At 40.8% G+C, this 16,832-nt stretch overlaps 1 protein-coding gene across 2 annotated transcripts; it reads right to left on the bottom strand.

Annotated features, from left to right (window-relative positions):
* Window positions 1–3,544: 3,544 nt before the first annotated feature.
* On the bottom strand, window positions 3,545–12,666 carry PIGA (phosphatidylinositol glycan anchor biosynthesis class A). Of its 2 annotated transcripts, XM_087757559.1 has the most exons (6): window positions 12,635–12,666; window positions 11,754–12,418; window positions 11,192–11,324; window positions 9,894–10,026; window positions 8,451–8,657; window positions 3,545–6,742 (listed from the first exon to the last, which is right to left on the bottom strand). In XM_087757559.1, the coding sequence occupies exons 2-6, from the start codon at window positions 12,403–12,405 to the stop codon at window positions 6,479–6,481; spliced, it is 1,389 nt and encodes a 462-aa protein (XP_087613685.1). In that variant the 5' UTR covers window positions 12,406–12,418; window positions 12,635–12,666; the 3' UTR covers window positions 3,545–6,478. The 2 variants fall into 2 exon arrangements, with proteins under 2 accessions (XP_087613685.1, XP_009474540.2); XM_009476265.2 differs by lacking the exon at window positions 12,635–12,666 and having other exon boundaries at window positions 11,754–12,445.
* Between the last annotated feature and the right edge of the window lie 4,166 nt (window positions 12,667–16,832).

Genomic DNA, 16,832 nt, shown 5'->3' with positions numbered 1-16,832 from the left:
AGTAACAGGCCTTGCTGGTGCTCAGATACAGAACAAAGGCAAGCATATCAAAGAAAAGCATTAGCATGAAAGAATCTGAAATAAACCCACATATTTTCAAAGCTAGGGCTAAGAAGTCAAAGTTATTCTAGGAGGGGAAAAAATACATTGAAAATGTGTAATCAGAAACACGTGATAACATACTGGTATTTTCCATCACTCAGTGATAAAGAATGGTGTCCATTAATATCTCTTGCAAACAGCAACTTACTATTTTGAAAGAATGGAAATATTTTTACGTTATCCATCATTGATTCAAAGGTGTAATATTTGAAAGTGAAGAAGATGTACCCTTTCTTTAACTGCCTTTTTTTGTTTCTGAAGGCACATGGCTTCCATAGAGAACAGAGTATTTTTTCTGCATGTAATTAATTGACTCTATGTAGAATACCCCATCTCCTTTTCATTTAAACTTTTCTTGATTCCTATTTTCCTATATGACCAGGTTCTCTTACCTTTCAATAACACACCCGTCAAGGGAAAGAGCAAGATGACTCTCCTCTCTTAGAGATCCCAAGGAGATGGTGGATATGCAGAAGGAAATTTTGCAGCAAATTATTTCTCTGGACATTTTAGATGCAATTTGTTTTGTTTCTCAGCAATACAGCTGGCTTAGTACCTTGCTGTCTTCAGCACTTGGCCCTCCCAGGTGCCCTAGAATGCTATATAAAATGCATGCAGACAGACTGAAAAAAACACCCCAAGCTATTTTTTCATTCTTCAAGTGAACCAGTTTCTCTAAAATTCTGCATTAAACCAAGATATTACTTTTTTACCAATAACTTAACACTTTACATAAATATTACGTACACCTTTCCTTCCACAGCAATATAATATGCCTGTAGAAACTATAACACCTATGAATCCAGAAGAGGAAAATTGCCTATTTTTAGTCACTTTAACACTGTTTGCCACAGGACAAGACAGCTGAAGACACGGATTACACGGCAAGAGAAGTTCAGTTAAGGAATCGGAGAAAAACAGTTAAGTTTGCTCAACTGGGAAACAAAAAGGAGAGCTTAGCAAACAAAGGAGGACCAACAAAAGCGATCATCAGTTAGGCCTAGAAAAATGTGAGATACTGAAAACACTCCTCCCGAAGCCAGAGGAATAGCAAAAGGTGTATAGAACAGAATGTAGGATGCAGAGAAAAAGAACAAACAGAAAAAAAAAAAAAAAGAGATCATTACAAAGAAAAGGTCAGCCTAATGATGGAGAAATCTTTCTCATGTAGGATCTACAAAACTAGCACTCAATAGGACGTAAGCAAGAAGGAACAGCACCTTTTAAGAGAGAGACCAGAAAACAGACTTTTGGTTGCAAGGGAAGTCCATTGATCTCCTTTCACAATCAGCCTGCCAGATAACAGGTAGAATTGTACAAGTCCAGAACCTGCAGAAAAAATACAAGAAACTGGAGATCAGTTGATTTCCACTGAAATTCTCTTATCCCTAAAGGACAGTGGAATTCCAATAATACTGAAGAGCTCTCCAGGTGGTCTAAAAAAACACGAGGAATTTTGACCACTTGGAAGCCGTCACAGGAACAAGATTCTTCCAGAAGGACAAGCTCCATTTGTGTAGTAGCAAAATCACCCTCCTGGCTTCAGAACAAGACAACTAAAGATTTTTAGTTAAATGATGGAGTCATTTGAGAAAAGCTCATGTAATCTCTTAATCTGCTTTTAGTGTACAAGAACACTAGGAAATTTACTGTGGTGGATTAAAAAAAAATAATCAGTGGGAAGATGGCTGAACAGCATGGTGAGAAGTATTAATATGGTGAAGGTGGTAGGTAAGCCGTAGCAAGGTCTGGTGTGATCACTCAGAAAAGTCTGGTATTTCTGAAACTAAAGAAAGGTGAGCAACAAAACGTAGGCATGAGAACAGATATAACACAACGGAAGAGCAATGACAACGCAGAAACAGGAATCTCATCTTTCCTCTCCCGCTGTTTTGGGCAGCATCGTTGTGAGCTGAATGAGATGGATTATGCAACTCCATCGATAGACTGGAGTGAACAAGTCAGCCCTCTGGAGAAAAAACATGCCTTACTGAGAACTTCTGCAGGGTGCCCAAACTACTCCATGAATCACTCTAGCTTTCAGCTAGAGTAATTACTAAATTGTCAAATCAAAATATCCAGAAAATATATTAGTCCTTCAATAAAAAAGTCATGAGATGGTGAATGAATAGAAGTAGTTTAGCTAGATCCTCCAAAGAACTGGAAAGCTAACATTTATATATCCTTAGTTTACAAACATGCAAGGAATAAGCACAAAAGAAAAGGCAGTCCAGCTTAAAAGACAACTCATTTTCGCTACGGCTCACCTTAACTTTAGCCAGCAGCGAGAAATGTCAGATGTGACCTGAAGAATTTGGCAAAGAAATAAAGATTAGAGGGATCCTCTTCTCAAAGAGATTAGAAGAGGTATTGGTCTATTCTTACACTAGACACTCCGCATTACAGCAGTGTGTTTCTAGTGTATATAGTCAAGAGTTTGAGTATCCAATGTATTCAATCAAAGTAAGACAACTGGGGAAGAAAAGGAGAGAGAAGCCCTTTATCTTGAAGGGAAGAGATCAGAACAAAGACATACGGAGAGCCTAGCAATTTCTTCTCTATCAGTTTGATCTAATGACACTACTTCCTATAGGAGCCTTGCCTCATTTGCATCCTTAGGTCAGCACACTTAAAACACTCCTGCTTTTAAAAAGGGGTGTGTACAGCGACTCACTGCTTGCTCTCACACAAGCCGATGTGGGATTCATCTCACCCATCCGCCGCCCATCGCACCACCTAAGGGCTGGCTATCTGAACCCCTGCTGCTGCCTGGGCGAGAAGATGGCAAATTCCAGCAGGTGGTTAACTTCCCCCTGCCTGCCTCCAACGCCTGCCTGCGCTAGCAGGGGATGGCTCCTTCTCTAGAGGCATGCCATCAGTCCCTCCCAATTAAACAACCAGCTTAAAGAACTGGCGTCTACCAGACAGCCAGCTCGTGCACGGTTAAAGTTCAGTGAACCCCCCACAAGTACCACCTCCAGAATTATGCCAGTGTTGAAGCAAGTCAGAATCTGAAAACAATCCAATCTACCTGTTTACAGAAAAATGCATAATTTCGGTGCAACAGTAAATTCAGATGTATAACCGCACCTTGCCTTTAGTTTTCTTCCCTTAACAAAAAATAGCCACCTTCTATCCAACTATGTCAATGCTAAAGCAATTAGGAAAAACTGTGGAAGTCAATGTACTACTGAGTGTCATAAAAGATGCACAGCAAATATGCTAAGAATAGTTTAATGATAGTAAACCAAGCATTTAAAATACTTAAATATTTTTTAATTTAAAAAAAAGATTGTAAAACATTTTCTTTTGAGATTGCTTGTTCTTGTATCTGTTTACATAAAGTCTGTATTTTACTGGATCAAAAAGATGCAATTGTACAATTATGTGTTTATAAGCCTAAGCATATGTGAAAAAAAGGACTAGTGAAGAGAAATAAATATCAAAAGGGGAAAAATAAGTTTATTTTAAAAAGATGCAGAAAAACTGGACCACAAAAATAAGTACATTACGGTGTAGTTACAGTCTTACAGATCTACCCACATCCCCTAGAACACAATCTGAAAGATGAATCTTACATTCATACTTGATACTTGCTGAGGTTTAACACGCAATTTTCAATTACCAACATGCTGTCTATACCTTAATTCACAGTGTCTGCATATAATGTATTGGAAACACAGTTTCTCCTTGTGCCTGTGGGATGGGGCTTCATTGCAGATCAATGGTCCCTTCTATGAAAGGAGACACACACCTTCTGAACAGAAGGGTTTGGGGCGTTCCCTCCTCCCCCACGCAGGAGGCTCTGCTCTGTGCAAAACATAACTCAGCTGGTATCACTCTCTCTTTGGTAACATTTCCTTAGTATTTCACAACGATCAAATGTCACCTACAAGCACAACCGAAACATTTTAGATTTCTTAAATAGTTATTTTATACATTTCTAAATACATATTCCTAAAATACACCCATTATCTCTGTTCGGTTTTTTTATTATTGTGATTACTTTAACTTTTCCATTCCACCCACTGATGCTTTTTAAAACTGTGAATGACTCAGTGACATCATCCCTGACTCCACTGCACAAGGCTGATGAGTGAATCTGTCCCACAAAGTTATGTGCAATACAAGCTTCATTACTTGAGAAACAGCATATTTGTAGTTAAACCAGTTAGGGATTAAATTTTTGTGGCAGCTTGTGCAGAATGTTTTTTAATCACCATCTTTCTCATAAGAAGTCCAACCATCAGTGATGGGAAGCAGCAATATGGAGTCCATTTCTGTACTTTCTAATTGTATATTCCCACATGTTAATAAAACATATCCATTCTTTAGGGAAAGGTAAATAAACTTTTAGATAAACTGTAAATCTGTCTTGTAAACAAGACTATAACAAGGTTTTGTTATGGTATTCACAAGTACACAGTGTTTCACAAAAGAAAAGTGAGAAGTATTTTGAATAGATTCTCATAATCCTGTTGAAAATGTGATTTCTGTTTGTAGATGTTGCAGGAAACCAAAAAGAAATAAACCAGAATCAACAAAATATTAAAAATATATATTAACATTTCCCTGGAAGGATAATCAGTATTTTAAAAAAGTTGTTACAAACTTGAATGTTATTTAAAAAAAAAAAAAAAAAAAGTAACTTTGAAAAGTAAAATATTACCTTAATTCCACCCATTTATCCATAATCTGTGTGGCACCATGTTAGCTGACCTCCACTTTCAATGTAGAGTTTGAAAAATTCAAATTGTAATACAATGCATATTGTACACTATATATCAAAGGCTAAAAATTGTAGTAAAAGAAAATAGACTTTGTATATGGCGTTTATTTCACATTGCCTTTCTCTGTTTCATGAAAATATGTTCAATGAAATTATAAAATGTCAGATGTTAGAGTAACTACATCTCTATACAAACAAGATGATATCAACAGAAGTTGTGTTTTAAATACTGCCCTTCAAGGGTTTGGAAACAGTATTTTCGTATTGCACAGTTTTAATATTAATACAGTGTACAACACTATGTAATAGTCAGTCATAAAATCCTAAGATTTTTAGTCTTCAGTGATGCTTGAAAAAGAAATTAACCCAGTACATTAGGCAGGGGGGGTTTAGAGGTGGTTGACATAAATGAGATAAAAGCCTCCTCTCACACATTCGTGTGTGGTGCCACCTATTGTCCCAGGTACACATTACTTAGGACTGCTAACAGAGGCAAGGAGCCACTTCCCTTTTTTTTTTTTCTTCTTCTCTCCATGAAAAGCATACCTGTTGGTTATTTGCATTTAAGGGATACCTTCCCAAGATTTCACTTGCAGAACCTACCTAACAGTGTCTCTGATGTGCTCTAAGTGAAATCATGCACACTAAACACTGTCCCTCCCCGAGATGGACTGAAATGCCATTTTGGTCATAACTAGTGGGGAAGGGAAGAGAGAAAAAAAAGGGGAAGGTTGGAGAGGAGAGCGAGCAAGAGCGCACAATGGTGCTTGTTAAGCCCTTCACAGATTTCTCTCTCGCTCTCATGCATACACACACACACACAAACACACACGTGTGTTACTTCACACTTTGGCATAGTCTGCTGGAGGAGTTTTCAGGCCTGAGCTGTTTCTGAAGCCTATGTTATCTCTAAATAATATAATGTCTTCACCTATGTACTTTAAGAAAACACCATAAGCTTTACATCACTTTCACACATGTAAGTGAACAGGACAAATTTAGCACCTCTGAAAATATCAAAAATTCATTATGGAGGTTTTTTTTAGCAACAGGATGATCCAATTTTGACTAGGGAAGAACTTCAAAATAATGCTATGCAGGTAAAACACTGTCACTGGGACACAACTGCTAGAACTAAGTCTCTGACATTTCCATGGTAATGGACTTCATGACTAATTTCAAGTGCTGTTTTCATCTTAGGAGAGAAAAGGTATGTTTTGTTGGGTTTTTAATTAAATATTTTTAAATAGGTCTCAAAGTAAGAATCACAGTAAATATGAGGAAATAGCAGGGACTACTGCAAGCTAATAATTTGTGTTTTGCTTTCCGAAATACCACTAAAGTTTACAGTCACTTTCTGTAATATTCAAGTTGTTGAGAAAAATCTTGTATTTTTGTCTCAAAGGCTTTTGACCCACGTAAAAACCCATGTTCTCCTCCCAGCTTTAAGTGCAAAAGAGATGTCCATAAATTTGCATGAATCCAAAACTAAATTAAAACATAATCCTGAATTGAGGTAGCACGTTTAACCAAGTTTCTTTCCAAGAACTTCAGAAAGAAACTGCAGAATTTTAAGAGTAATGTCTCTATCAGCAAGCATTAAAACCTTTAGTGACTGATGCGTTCTTTCCTCTCCATTTGAGCATTTTAGGAGCTTGGAAGTTCTTCTTTAACTCTTCCTTTTTTCCCAAAAACATACTGTTTAGTCCATGCACCTTTAGGTCCTGTGGCATCTATTGCAACATCAATAACGGAATCTGGAGTCATCCACCTCAGAAACGCCAAGAAAAGGAAGTTCAGAACAGCAAAAAGAGCAAAAATACACCCCGTCACTGGACCACAGTGAGACATTAGTCTGTTAAGTCGCTCATCCATTGGTAAAACCACTTCATCTGCAACCCTGTCATACACCTAAATGGAAAAGAGACAGAAAGTAAGATCTTAAAACGATGTTGCTTCTACCTCAAAAATCAGGCAGTACTTTGTCATCGGTGTGCAAAATAAATTATCTATTCCTAACTAGTAGATGGGACAAATATTACCGCAAAAAAGCTTTGCAGATTTTAAATGTTGATTTATGAGTACTGTTCTAGGAATGTCATTAATTTAAGGAGAAAAAGGAAAATAAATGCTCTATTTCTTTTTTTTTTTTTTTACAGACCTCAAGAGCATTTCATTAAATAGGAAGGCTACATAATTTGTCTCTCATGTAGTGTTATACAGAGAGGGCTGGGGTTTTTTTAATTAATTAGTGGGTTTTAATCTCATATTCACACCAGTCATAGGAAGACTCTGAACATGCAATTACTAGATTTTCAACACAAAGATGGATGAACTCATAGATGAGTTCGCAATCTTCCAAATCTCTGTATTTGAACAATCAAGCAAATCATAATAGGATACTGATTTTTATTTAAAGAAACACTAGTAATTCTTAGTAAAATCCTTAAAATTCAATGAATGGGAAAAGCAAATACATGCTACTAGTGACTTAATATACCTATTGACCACAACCACTAAAAGAAAAATAAAAATTATAGTCCTGTGTTTCATAGAACAGAAACATAAATACTCAATACACACAGCTCAAAAAAGGCTTAGAGGATACAGGGCTTTTTCCTTGAGAACATTACAGGCTTCATCCTACGGGTAACTTAATGAGCTAACAAACAACTGTCTTTTGTACAATGTAAGTTCCATGCGTACTTCTTCCAATGTTCTCCTTCACAGAGGGGTTTTTTGTTTCTTTGTTTTTTTAAGAAAGGGCTATAAAAGAAACTGAAATGTAAACTAACTTCTATAAAAACTTTGCAATTGAAATGTTGCTTGCAGTTACAAAACCATAAAATGAATTGTACCAACAGTACTTGAAAACAATAAACTGATCGTACATGACACTTCAAGGAGACTTAGAAAAGATATATATCTGAGTACACTACAATGTAATTACGAGGCATGTGATTCAGCTACTCCCTTGCCTAAAACACAGGGGCCGAAGTCAGAAGCAACAGATCTCCTCAGGCATTTATAACATTATTGCAGTTAACTTTCTTCACTAGAGGCAGGGCTTTTATGCTGAAGCACCGTTCTAATTCTGAAATACGATTTCTAAAGTGTGATCATTTATTTCCATTACATCCATAGCTTATATAAATTCAGCTATGTTCAGCCTACCGGCATTAAACTACCTCTCATAATTTTAAACCACTTGTTAGCACGTGGCACACAAAACTTTCTCATGAACTCTATCCTTTCCTTTTCCTACATCTTATACAGCATGTTTTCAAGTTATGCCAGCGAAGTTCACTTAATGTGAAGATTGGAAAAAAATATATGAGTAGAAACGTAACTAAAGATCTAAACTGCTCTTCAGAATATTTATCAACAGTTATGGAATAGAAAAAAATGCAAACAGAAAAAAAACCCCACCTATCTAGTGATGTATTTGGGGGGAAAAAAGGAAGTATTTTCTGAACCTTTTTAAACCATGTGTGTTTGACAGGAAACACGCTGAAAAATGACACTGAAAGATTACAGAGAACGTACATAGTTATGTTTCAAAGCAGCAGCTGTTTCGAAATGTACTTTATGACAATTTAAAAGAAGTGGTCATACATACTTTCTCAGTTCTCTCGGCTACATTCCTCCATGTATAAAATGTCTTTACTTTATTATGAACAGTTTCTGGAGATGGTAGTGTTCCTGATCTGAGCTGGCCAATAGCTTTTTCTAATCCATCACACAATGATTGCACAGAGGGTTCACATAAAATAATGAGATTTTCTGGAAGCACCTCAGGAATCCCGCCAACTCTTGTACTCACCACCTTTGAAAGAAACAAAAGAAATAGCACATATGGTGCATAACAATAAAATAGAGTGATGACAGTGCTATTACACTGTTTAGATGCAGCACTTAAGATGAATCGGGGGAAAAAAAAATAAAATGAGTGGTTGCCATGAAGGCAAAGACGATACCATGCTTTGGGAATTTTACCTGTATGTGACCTGAAGGTCTAGGCCCTAGAAAAGACCTAGCACAGCAGATTACCTTAAACGATGCTCAGAATGATTCTTTGGCAGCATGATAAGGCAGAAGACTTGGTCTAATGAGTGTTTTATGAGACATCTTTCCTAAAGGTGTTTGTCACAGTACACAACTAAATCTGTGGAACCAGATTTTGGACTTCCTCTCTGTAGTCCCTCATAAAAACTGTTACCTTTACTTGGAGAGGACAGTTTTACCACATCCACCTTTAATTTATGCTTTCTAGGCTACTGAACATTTACAAGATTTTTTTTAGAAGTTCAGTAATTTTAATCTGAATTATTATTTTTAAAGGGAAATCAGAAACCACTAAGACTTACATTATGCAATCACCTCTAAACAGCAGGCAACAATAAGAAAACTGCAGAACTTCCTCATCTCTAGAGAGGAAAACAGATGACAAAGGAACAACTACCATAACTAGGTAGTAACTACTGTCAAAAGATATTGGAGTGGAAAAAGAAGTCCCTCACATTTTCTATACTTCTTTTATACTAGATACTCTTATCAGTCTGTATTTTTAAAAAATTTTCTTTATATTTTAATGTGAGAATCTAAGTTCTTTATGGCTGTTGATGTAACTTTTTTTTTTTGAGTTGTCAATCTGAGTTGTAAATTAGCCAGAAAGGGCTTTTACTGTTTTTTCTCTCTCCAACTCTTATCTTGAATCCTGACATGGTAAGGCAAATACATCCTCAGTTAATATAAGAAAACGACATACAAAATAGCATTTTGGAGAGGCAGTCTGGTTAGTTTAGAGAACTGAGAGTTAGCAGATCTACATATTATTCCCAATTCTGCACAAGTTTCTTCTGGGAGCTTAAGCAGTTTCAGTTAACCCTTCTGTCTCATCTTCCAGGTGATCTGTAAATGGGGATAATATTTCTCACCTTTATAAAGACAAAGCCTCAGATGAAATCAAATGCTACAAGCACGTATTATTTAATCATAAACTTTGTTTAAATTGGATACATGCATTATAGATAGTTGAGATTTTTTTTTTTTTTTTAATTACCTGCAAACCACAGCTTGCTGCTTCCACAATTGCCATACAAAAGGCCTCAGTTAAGGAAGTGTTGAGAAAAATGTGCCCCTGGACTAGAACATCTCTAACATCCTGGTGTTCCAAGGCTCCTAGGAGACGTACCCTGCATATAAAAAAAAAAATCAGACATTCACTAGATTTGGACTGTAATAATGCTGTATAATGTTACACATATTCTGAAAAATGTACCAATGGTTCATGCTTAGATAGCGAGAGAAGGAACACAGACATGTTTGCTCCATTTTCTCTAAATTTTTCCAGCAATGAAGAAACAGAAGACTCAGCTTCTTATTTTCACACTAAAAGAAACTTCTGAAAATAAAGCTGGAGGGAGAAGTTGCTTTCTTTGTTTCGATGGCAACTGCCTTCAAAACATTACTACTGAGCTTTCTAGTTCTGTAAGAGAACACGGCTTCATGCAGTTAATAATTAAGATTTGTCATCCTTTCTTTCTTTAGATGTATTATCTGAATTTTCAAGGTGAGTTCTGATCAATCTCAAAGTCTGAGGGCTGAGGGGAAAGTATTTAGGTACAATGATCAGGACCTATTATTTTGAAGACATACTGGGAATCAGAAAAGGGCAAAATAAGAATGATACTAAGAAACAACGTTATTGTCCATCCAGAAGAATCACTGACTGAAGTACAGAACGGGCAACAGAAAACAGAGAAAAGGAAATGGAAAATTAAGAACCTTGTCCTTGCCACATAAAACTGTCTTTGAACAAGAAGAAAACCCCAAAGAAATACACAAATACATATGCATCACAGAAACATTTTGGTAACACAGTAGCACCAAAGGAACATGTTCGTAGTACCACAAGAACACATACTAGATAAGCACTACCCTGAAGAGTTTCATGCTGAAATAATAAAATAAATTCTAGCAGTGATCCTCACAAGCAGTAGTGACACAAACTAGCTGTCTAACACCATATGCCATATGGTAATATGTGATCCAAGCATCACAGTTTCAGAGAGGAATATGATAAATTTATGTCTAAAGTCAGCTTTTCTCTGACTCGAGTGAAGGTTCATACAGGGTCTGTTTCTATGAATTAACTTGCAGGATCATAGTCCAACTCCATAAGTGTTCAGTTAGTGTCTGGTCTATCTGCCTTGCCTTCAACAGTCCTCATCTTCTTCAGCCTCAAGTTTTTGGGGTTTGGGTTTTTTTAGGGGGAGGGGGCCAGGCAGAAAGGGTGTTGATGTTGTTTTCCCCATCCCTAAAGTACATTGAAGGGTCATAGACATACACAGAACAAACCTGTCATGGAGCTGGTATCTTTCCCGGACTTCTTCCAGTATGATTCGTTTTGGTCCTTCTCCTCCAACTAAGAAATGTAACTCTGGATACTTCTGACAGAGCTCAGGAATTATACCACTAAGCAAATCTATACCTAAGAGTACAAGATTTAGGGCAAGTCGTTATTGTATTTGATTTTAGAACTTATCAAAAAAACCCACTTAAGTTGTTGTAGCTTGATTAAATAAAAAAACAGTTAAAACATTTCTAACAGAATATATGGATTAGGGCCTAAATCATATCCCCAATATAAGCCAGACCTTCCATTTTACAAATTTCAAGTTTAAATATCTTCAGTATTACAGAAGAAATACACCTCTGAACCCAACAGGCGCAACTGAAACATACATTTCTTCTTCTTCAATGCACAGAGATAAAAGCTCAGAACTGTCACCTTATGACTCCCATTTAAGGTCCAATTCATACCACAGATACAGCATAAGCGGTACCTAACGAAGACCTTTCTTACCATACCCTAAAGAAAAAAAAAATAAACAAAAACTTACATTTTAGCCCCCATTACCTTTTCTGTAAACAAGTCTGCTGACAACAACAATTGTTATTGTACTGTCATCCCTCCGTGACGGGTCTGGAGTGAAGTCGGTAGGGTCAACAGCATTGGGGATGACAGAGACTATCTGAGGGTCCAAAGCTGCTCGTAGCACCGTGTTTTCCTTACTTGTGTAGGAGACACAAACAATATGGTTCGTATCGCACAGGGACACCGTCAGAAGTTTGTTGGTAAGCACCGAGCTGACATCTGCAAACCCAAAGAGGGAGTGGTCCGTGAAGACCGTCCGCAGCCCCATGGTCTTGGCGTGGAAGAGGGCGTCGTGGGCCATGGCGGAGAAGGAGCTGTGGGCGTGGACGACGGTGACCCTCTCCCGCACAAATATGTACCTGAGCAGGGGCAGGCTGTGGAAGAGCGTCGTCGCCGTGGACTGGTTGTACATGACCTTCAGGGGCAAGTAGTAGACTTTCAGCCCGTTGGTGAGGTAGCGGACGCCCTTCCGATGGCCGTAGGCATGGGTGACCACCAGGACTTTGTGGCCCCGCTCGATGAGGCACTGCGACAACTGGTAGACGTGGCTCTCCACGCCCCCCATGTTGGGGTAGAAGAAGTCCGACACCATACACACGTTGTGCGTTCTCCCCGCCGGGACCCCCGCCGCCATCCCGGGCCCGTTCCTGCCGGGGGAACCACAAGGCGCCATCACTCGCCGGCAAGCAAAGCGCACTCAGGGGGCGGTCGCCGCGGGCCCTTTAAGCGGGCGATCGCCCCGATCGGGGCGATCGCCCGCTTAAAGGGCCCGCGGCGACCTCCTTGAGGGAATGGGGGAGGGGTGGCGAAGGGGGGGGGGGGCGGGGGCGCCTGCGTCCACGCGCGCGCGCGCCTGCACGTACCTGCCGGCCGCCGGCGCTTCCCGGGCGCTTCCCGGCGCCCTCCCATTTCCGGGAAGGGGCGCCCGGTCACCACGGCAACCGCACGGCTATTTCCCCGCCCTCCCCTTCCCCCCCGCAGACGACCGCTCCCGCCTCCAGCCCGGAGCCAATCGCCGGCCGGCGCCGCGTCTCGCGGGAAAAGAAGCGGCCAATCGCAACGGCTGCGGGGTGAAGGGACGTGACGAAAGCCGGGCTGAGAAGGGGCGGGGAGCGTGGGTGCGGCGGGCTTCGCCTCAGGCGTCTTGGTGGTTCTCTGGCCGTGATGACGGCCGCCAAGCAGCGGGCTGTCCGCTCTGTCTGCCCTTGCTGTCGTGGGAAGGCCGCCTCGGCCGCTTGCTGTCCAAAGAACCAGCTTGTATGCAAAAAAGCATAGTCCAACGTGATGAAAAAAGTGAGCTGTGTGCTGTAAAGTGATAGCATTGCCTTAAAACTACACAGGCTTTGCCGTGCCCCCGGTGGAGAAGCTCTTCTGGTGTACTCTTTGGGTCAGTCACAGCTGGAACTCCTAAAATGTCCTCAAGTCTCTCACCACAAGTGCTGGAAGCTTGCTCTCTCTAAATGAAAGTAAAAATACCATGATTTTTACAGAAAGTCCAGGAGCTTGAACTTAGAGAAATGCAGCTGGGTTGCGTGAGTTGTGCTCTGACACCCCAGGCTGGCATCGCTTGGCCGTGTATTGCTGGTCTTCTCAAGGAGCTTTGCAATCAGCTGTTAGCAGCTCCAGCACCAGCCAGACTGCTGGTGACCGCCAAAAAAGATGTTACCTCACCAGGCTGGGGGTGTTCATGCCTTCTCTATACGTTCCCAAAACTATGTTTGGCAGCTACTTCTCCTTGCCAAAATTTCTGATACGAATTTTGTCAGATTTGATTCTGTCATCGCTCCTATGCAAATATGTGTGCCATGAGTGACAGTACAAGCTGACCTAGGCTGCAGTGCTGGCTGGATTCCTGGTTAGGCTGAAGCTTGGCCAGATGTGGTTTGGAGGTGCTGATCCCAAGAAGGATCAAGGGGGAAATCAGGCCTTTCATTCTGGGACTGAAAGATGTGAAAGATGTTAGTGTGCTGAATAAGAAAAACACTGCTTGTTTTTTGAGTTTTTCTCATGTTCAGAAAGGCGAGACCAGTATTGGCAAATCTGACTTCATTATCAGGTGCTCCTCCAGGGTGGCAAGAACCTGAATTTCCGGATGAGAAGCTGAGTATGAGGCCAGAAGGGAGGAGGCTTCTCACCTGCAGCGGCAGGTATCCTGCTGTGAAAGAAGAAGAGACCGGGGACCAGGGGGCCATAGGGATCCTAGTGCTCAGCAGAAACTGGAGCCTGGGTGTAAAGCAGTTGCCTTAAGTTCCATCTAGGAAAAAAAAAACAAAGTAGTGCCAGGAGGAGGAGGAAAGCACTTGGAGGTTCTCAGTTGCAGCACCCCATGATGTGATCGCTGGTAAATGATGGTGGTGACCTCAAGCTGTCCTAGTCACTCCAATTTTAGCTGTCAGAAGAACAATGCTTATAGTTTAAACTATTTGGAAAATGATTTTATTTTTTTTTAGACTAGTTCTTCTTGTGTGCTGTCTAGAGAGGTTGTAATTCTTGGTATGCAAGCTTAAAAAAATCCAGAGAGAAATCTTAACTGCTATACAACATAGCAGCCCCTCTCTTCAGTGAAAAGAAGTGGGATTTGGCATGTTCCATAAGCAGCTGTTGACCAACCACTATGCAAATCCAGAATACTGGCACCGACCTACAAAACCTTATACAGGACAGAGCCACTTAATCTCAGAAACGTGTTTTTATGCCACAGCAGTTGTGATTTTTTGGCCCTCTATGTTGATCTAAACTTCAGAGAGGACTTGGTGCTTTTTCAGCAGCCGGCCATAGGCTCTGAACATCTTTCCTGAAGGAGGTCAGGAAAAGTATTGTGGCCAAGTCTTCCTGCCTTTGGCCTGGCATGTTAGCTTTGGTGGTCTGACATCTGTGTTCCTCATTAAACGTGTCTAGTTGTGCTTAATGTCATACCTGTCAGTAGTCCAACTCAGTCCCTCTATATCAGCAGGCTCCTCCCGTTGTCATGTTCAAATGACCTTGGCAAATTTGTCTACCAAGAAGCCTAGGAAAAACCTTAATGGAAAGGAAAGGAATCTTTGCCACTGCGAAGCTGGCAAAGGTGCTGCTAAATTTTCTGTCTGCGGCTGGTTCACAAGGATGGGGTACCACACACCTTTTGCTGTCTGTGTTGTTGTGTTGTGTATTCATAAAATTGTCACTGTCTGGGCAGACCCAGAGTGTGTCCTGCCCTGGTCTGAGGTGAAGCTGTTGTGAAGGGACCAACAGCAGAAGAGAGAATCAAGTTTTCTTCCTTTCTACATGCCTGAACTGGGTGCATTCACTCCCTCATTTAAAGCACGTACAAAGTCAGAGTGAGACTGTGGGATATGTAAAGTAGAGAGTAAAGACATTAAACCAGTGACAGCAGAGTAATTACTGCTTCCAAGCCTGGTCCTCAATCACTCCCTAAAGCACCCTCATAAATCGAGTTAATGGAGAGAGAAGATGAGGGAGACTTAGAGACTCCCGTGGCTTTGTTCTGGTAGCATATGCCATCTTGCCTCAAGGAGGCCGCTTTGGTGTTCTTGAAAAGGCAGGAAATCTTTCTGCCAGGTACTCTGCTCTGTCATCTCCCTCTCCGCCTCCTCTCATGCTGAGTTTGCTACTCTGTCCCCAGCCTGGTGGACGAAGTTGCTTCTATTGCATGTCTGTCGAGCAAAAAGTATCAGTTTGATGAAGTGGCTTTGCTGTGTGTAATAAGCTGGTGTATTAAATTAATGCATTTGTTTACATTTAATATGCCCAAAGCATGCACATTTATTATTTCAAAACATCAGTAATGGGCAAAAACAGGCGATCAGTTGTTCACAAAGTAATTCACAAGAGAGCTGCGAAGCAGTGCTGCTCCAGAGCCTGATGCCACGGCGAGGGAGCCACAGCGTTCCTGGAGAAGAACTCTCATGACATGGAATAGTGACTGTGAGAGTGCACAGCTGGCTCACAGTGAAGGACATTTTCTCTCCTAGGATTCAGGAAAGCAGAAACTGTTGGAAGCCCCAAATGGAGAACATCAGTGAAAAATAGTACTGCCGGATGGAGAATTGTGGGTGCAAGCATAGAGCGAGATTGATTAGTGAAACCAAGCAGGAAAGAGCCAGAGACAGCCCAAGACCCTGTTTGAAAAACCACAGTGTTTTCCGTTTCTGATCCTGCTGGAATTAAATATGCTCCAAAATGAGGAGGAAAGCAATATTTGGAATCTTTGTCCTGAAGGAAAGGATGAACTGTCTTTCTGTTTGGTTTACTTTCATATGGTAAGGCTGGACAGCCTGTTACTTCTCTTAAGACTCCTGCGAAGAGGGAGTGAGGGCCCAACTGCCTACCTCAGCAGTTATTTTTGGTACTAGGATTTAAAACCAGGATGTAACAGGTTTCTATAGTACCTTAAAAAGGTTGGTTTTGCCTGGTTTCTACTGCGTACAGCCAATCCCATATCTCGCTGCAATACCACCCAGAAAGCAGCCAAGAAAAATCATACGTTTCTTATTCAAGCACCTACGTTTTCTTACAGTCTTTCTCCTGTATTCGTGAAATTCCACAGAAGCTGGATGAAATGACATGTTAATGTACTTTTAAAACAAAGGTTTCAAGTTGAAAGGTTAACAAACTGCAGTGTGTGTTTAATGACCATTAAATACAATCTGTAAAAAGGGTTTCTTTTCTTTAAGCCAGATTTCTCTCTTAGATGCCAGAAAATAAGGTAGTTTCCATTTTACAGGCGCGTCTCCCTTCCAAGAAGGTTGGAATTCATCTGTGGCAGATGAATTTACTAACAGAAGTGAGAAGTTGATCGGCAGGTCTATGTGTGTTACTACATCTAACCAGTGCCCCTCACGCACGCCCCGAGGTCTCGATCACTCAGTCGCCCTCTGTGTACTACAACGCTCTCCCGTCCCACAGCCCAGCTTTCCTTCCCGCTCAGATCAGGGCGGTGAAGGTAGGGAGGAGCACAAGGGTTTGGGAGCAGTCGGGGGGTATATAGTCCAGTCCCCTGGTCTGACACACAGGTCACGTCTCTGTCCTTACCAGTACAGGACAGCTGCTCACAGTGCATTG

Source organism: Nipponia nippon, unplaced genomic scaffold (genome assembly GCF_047370975.1).
Source record: "Nipponia nippon isolate SJK-2023a ecotype South Korea unplaced genomic scaffold, ASM4737097v1 scaffold_2, whole genome shotgun sequence".
NCBI lineage: Eukaryota > Metazoa > Chordata > Aves > Pelecaniformes > Threskiornithidae > Nipponia > Nipponia nippon.
This window is presented reverse-complemented; position numbering and strand designations above follow the sequence as displayed.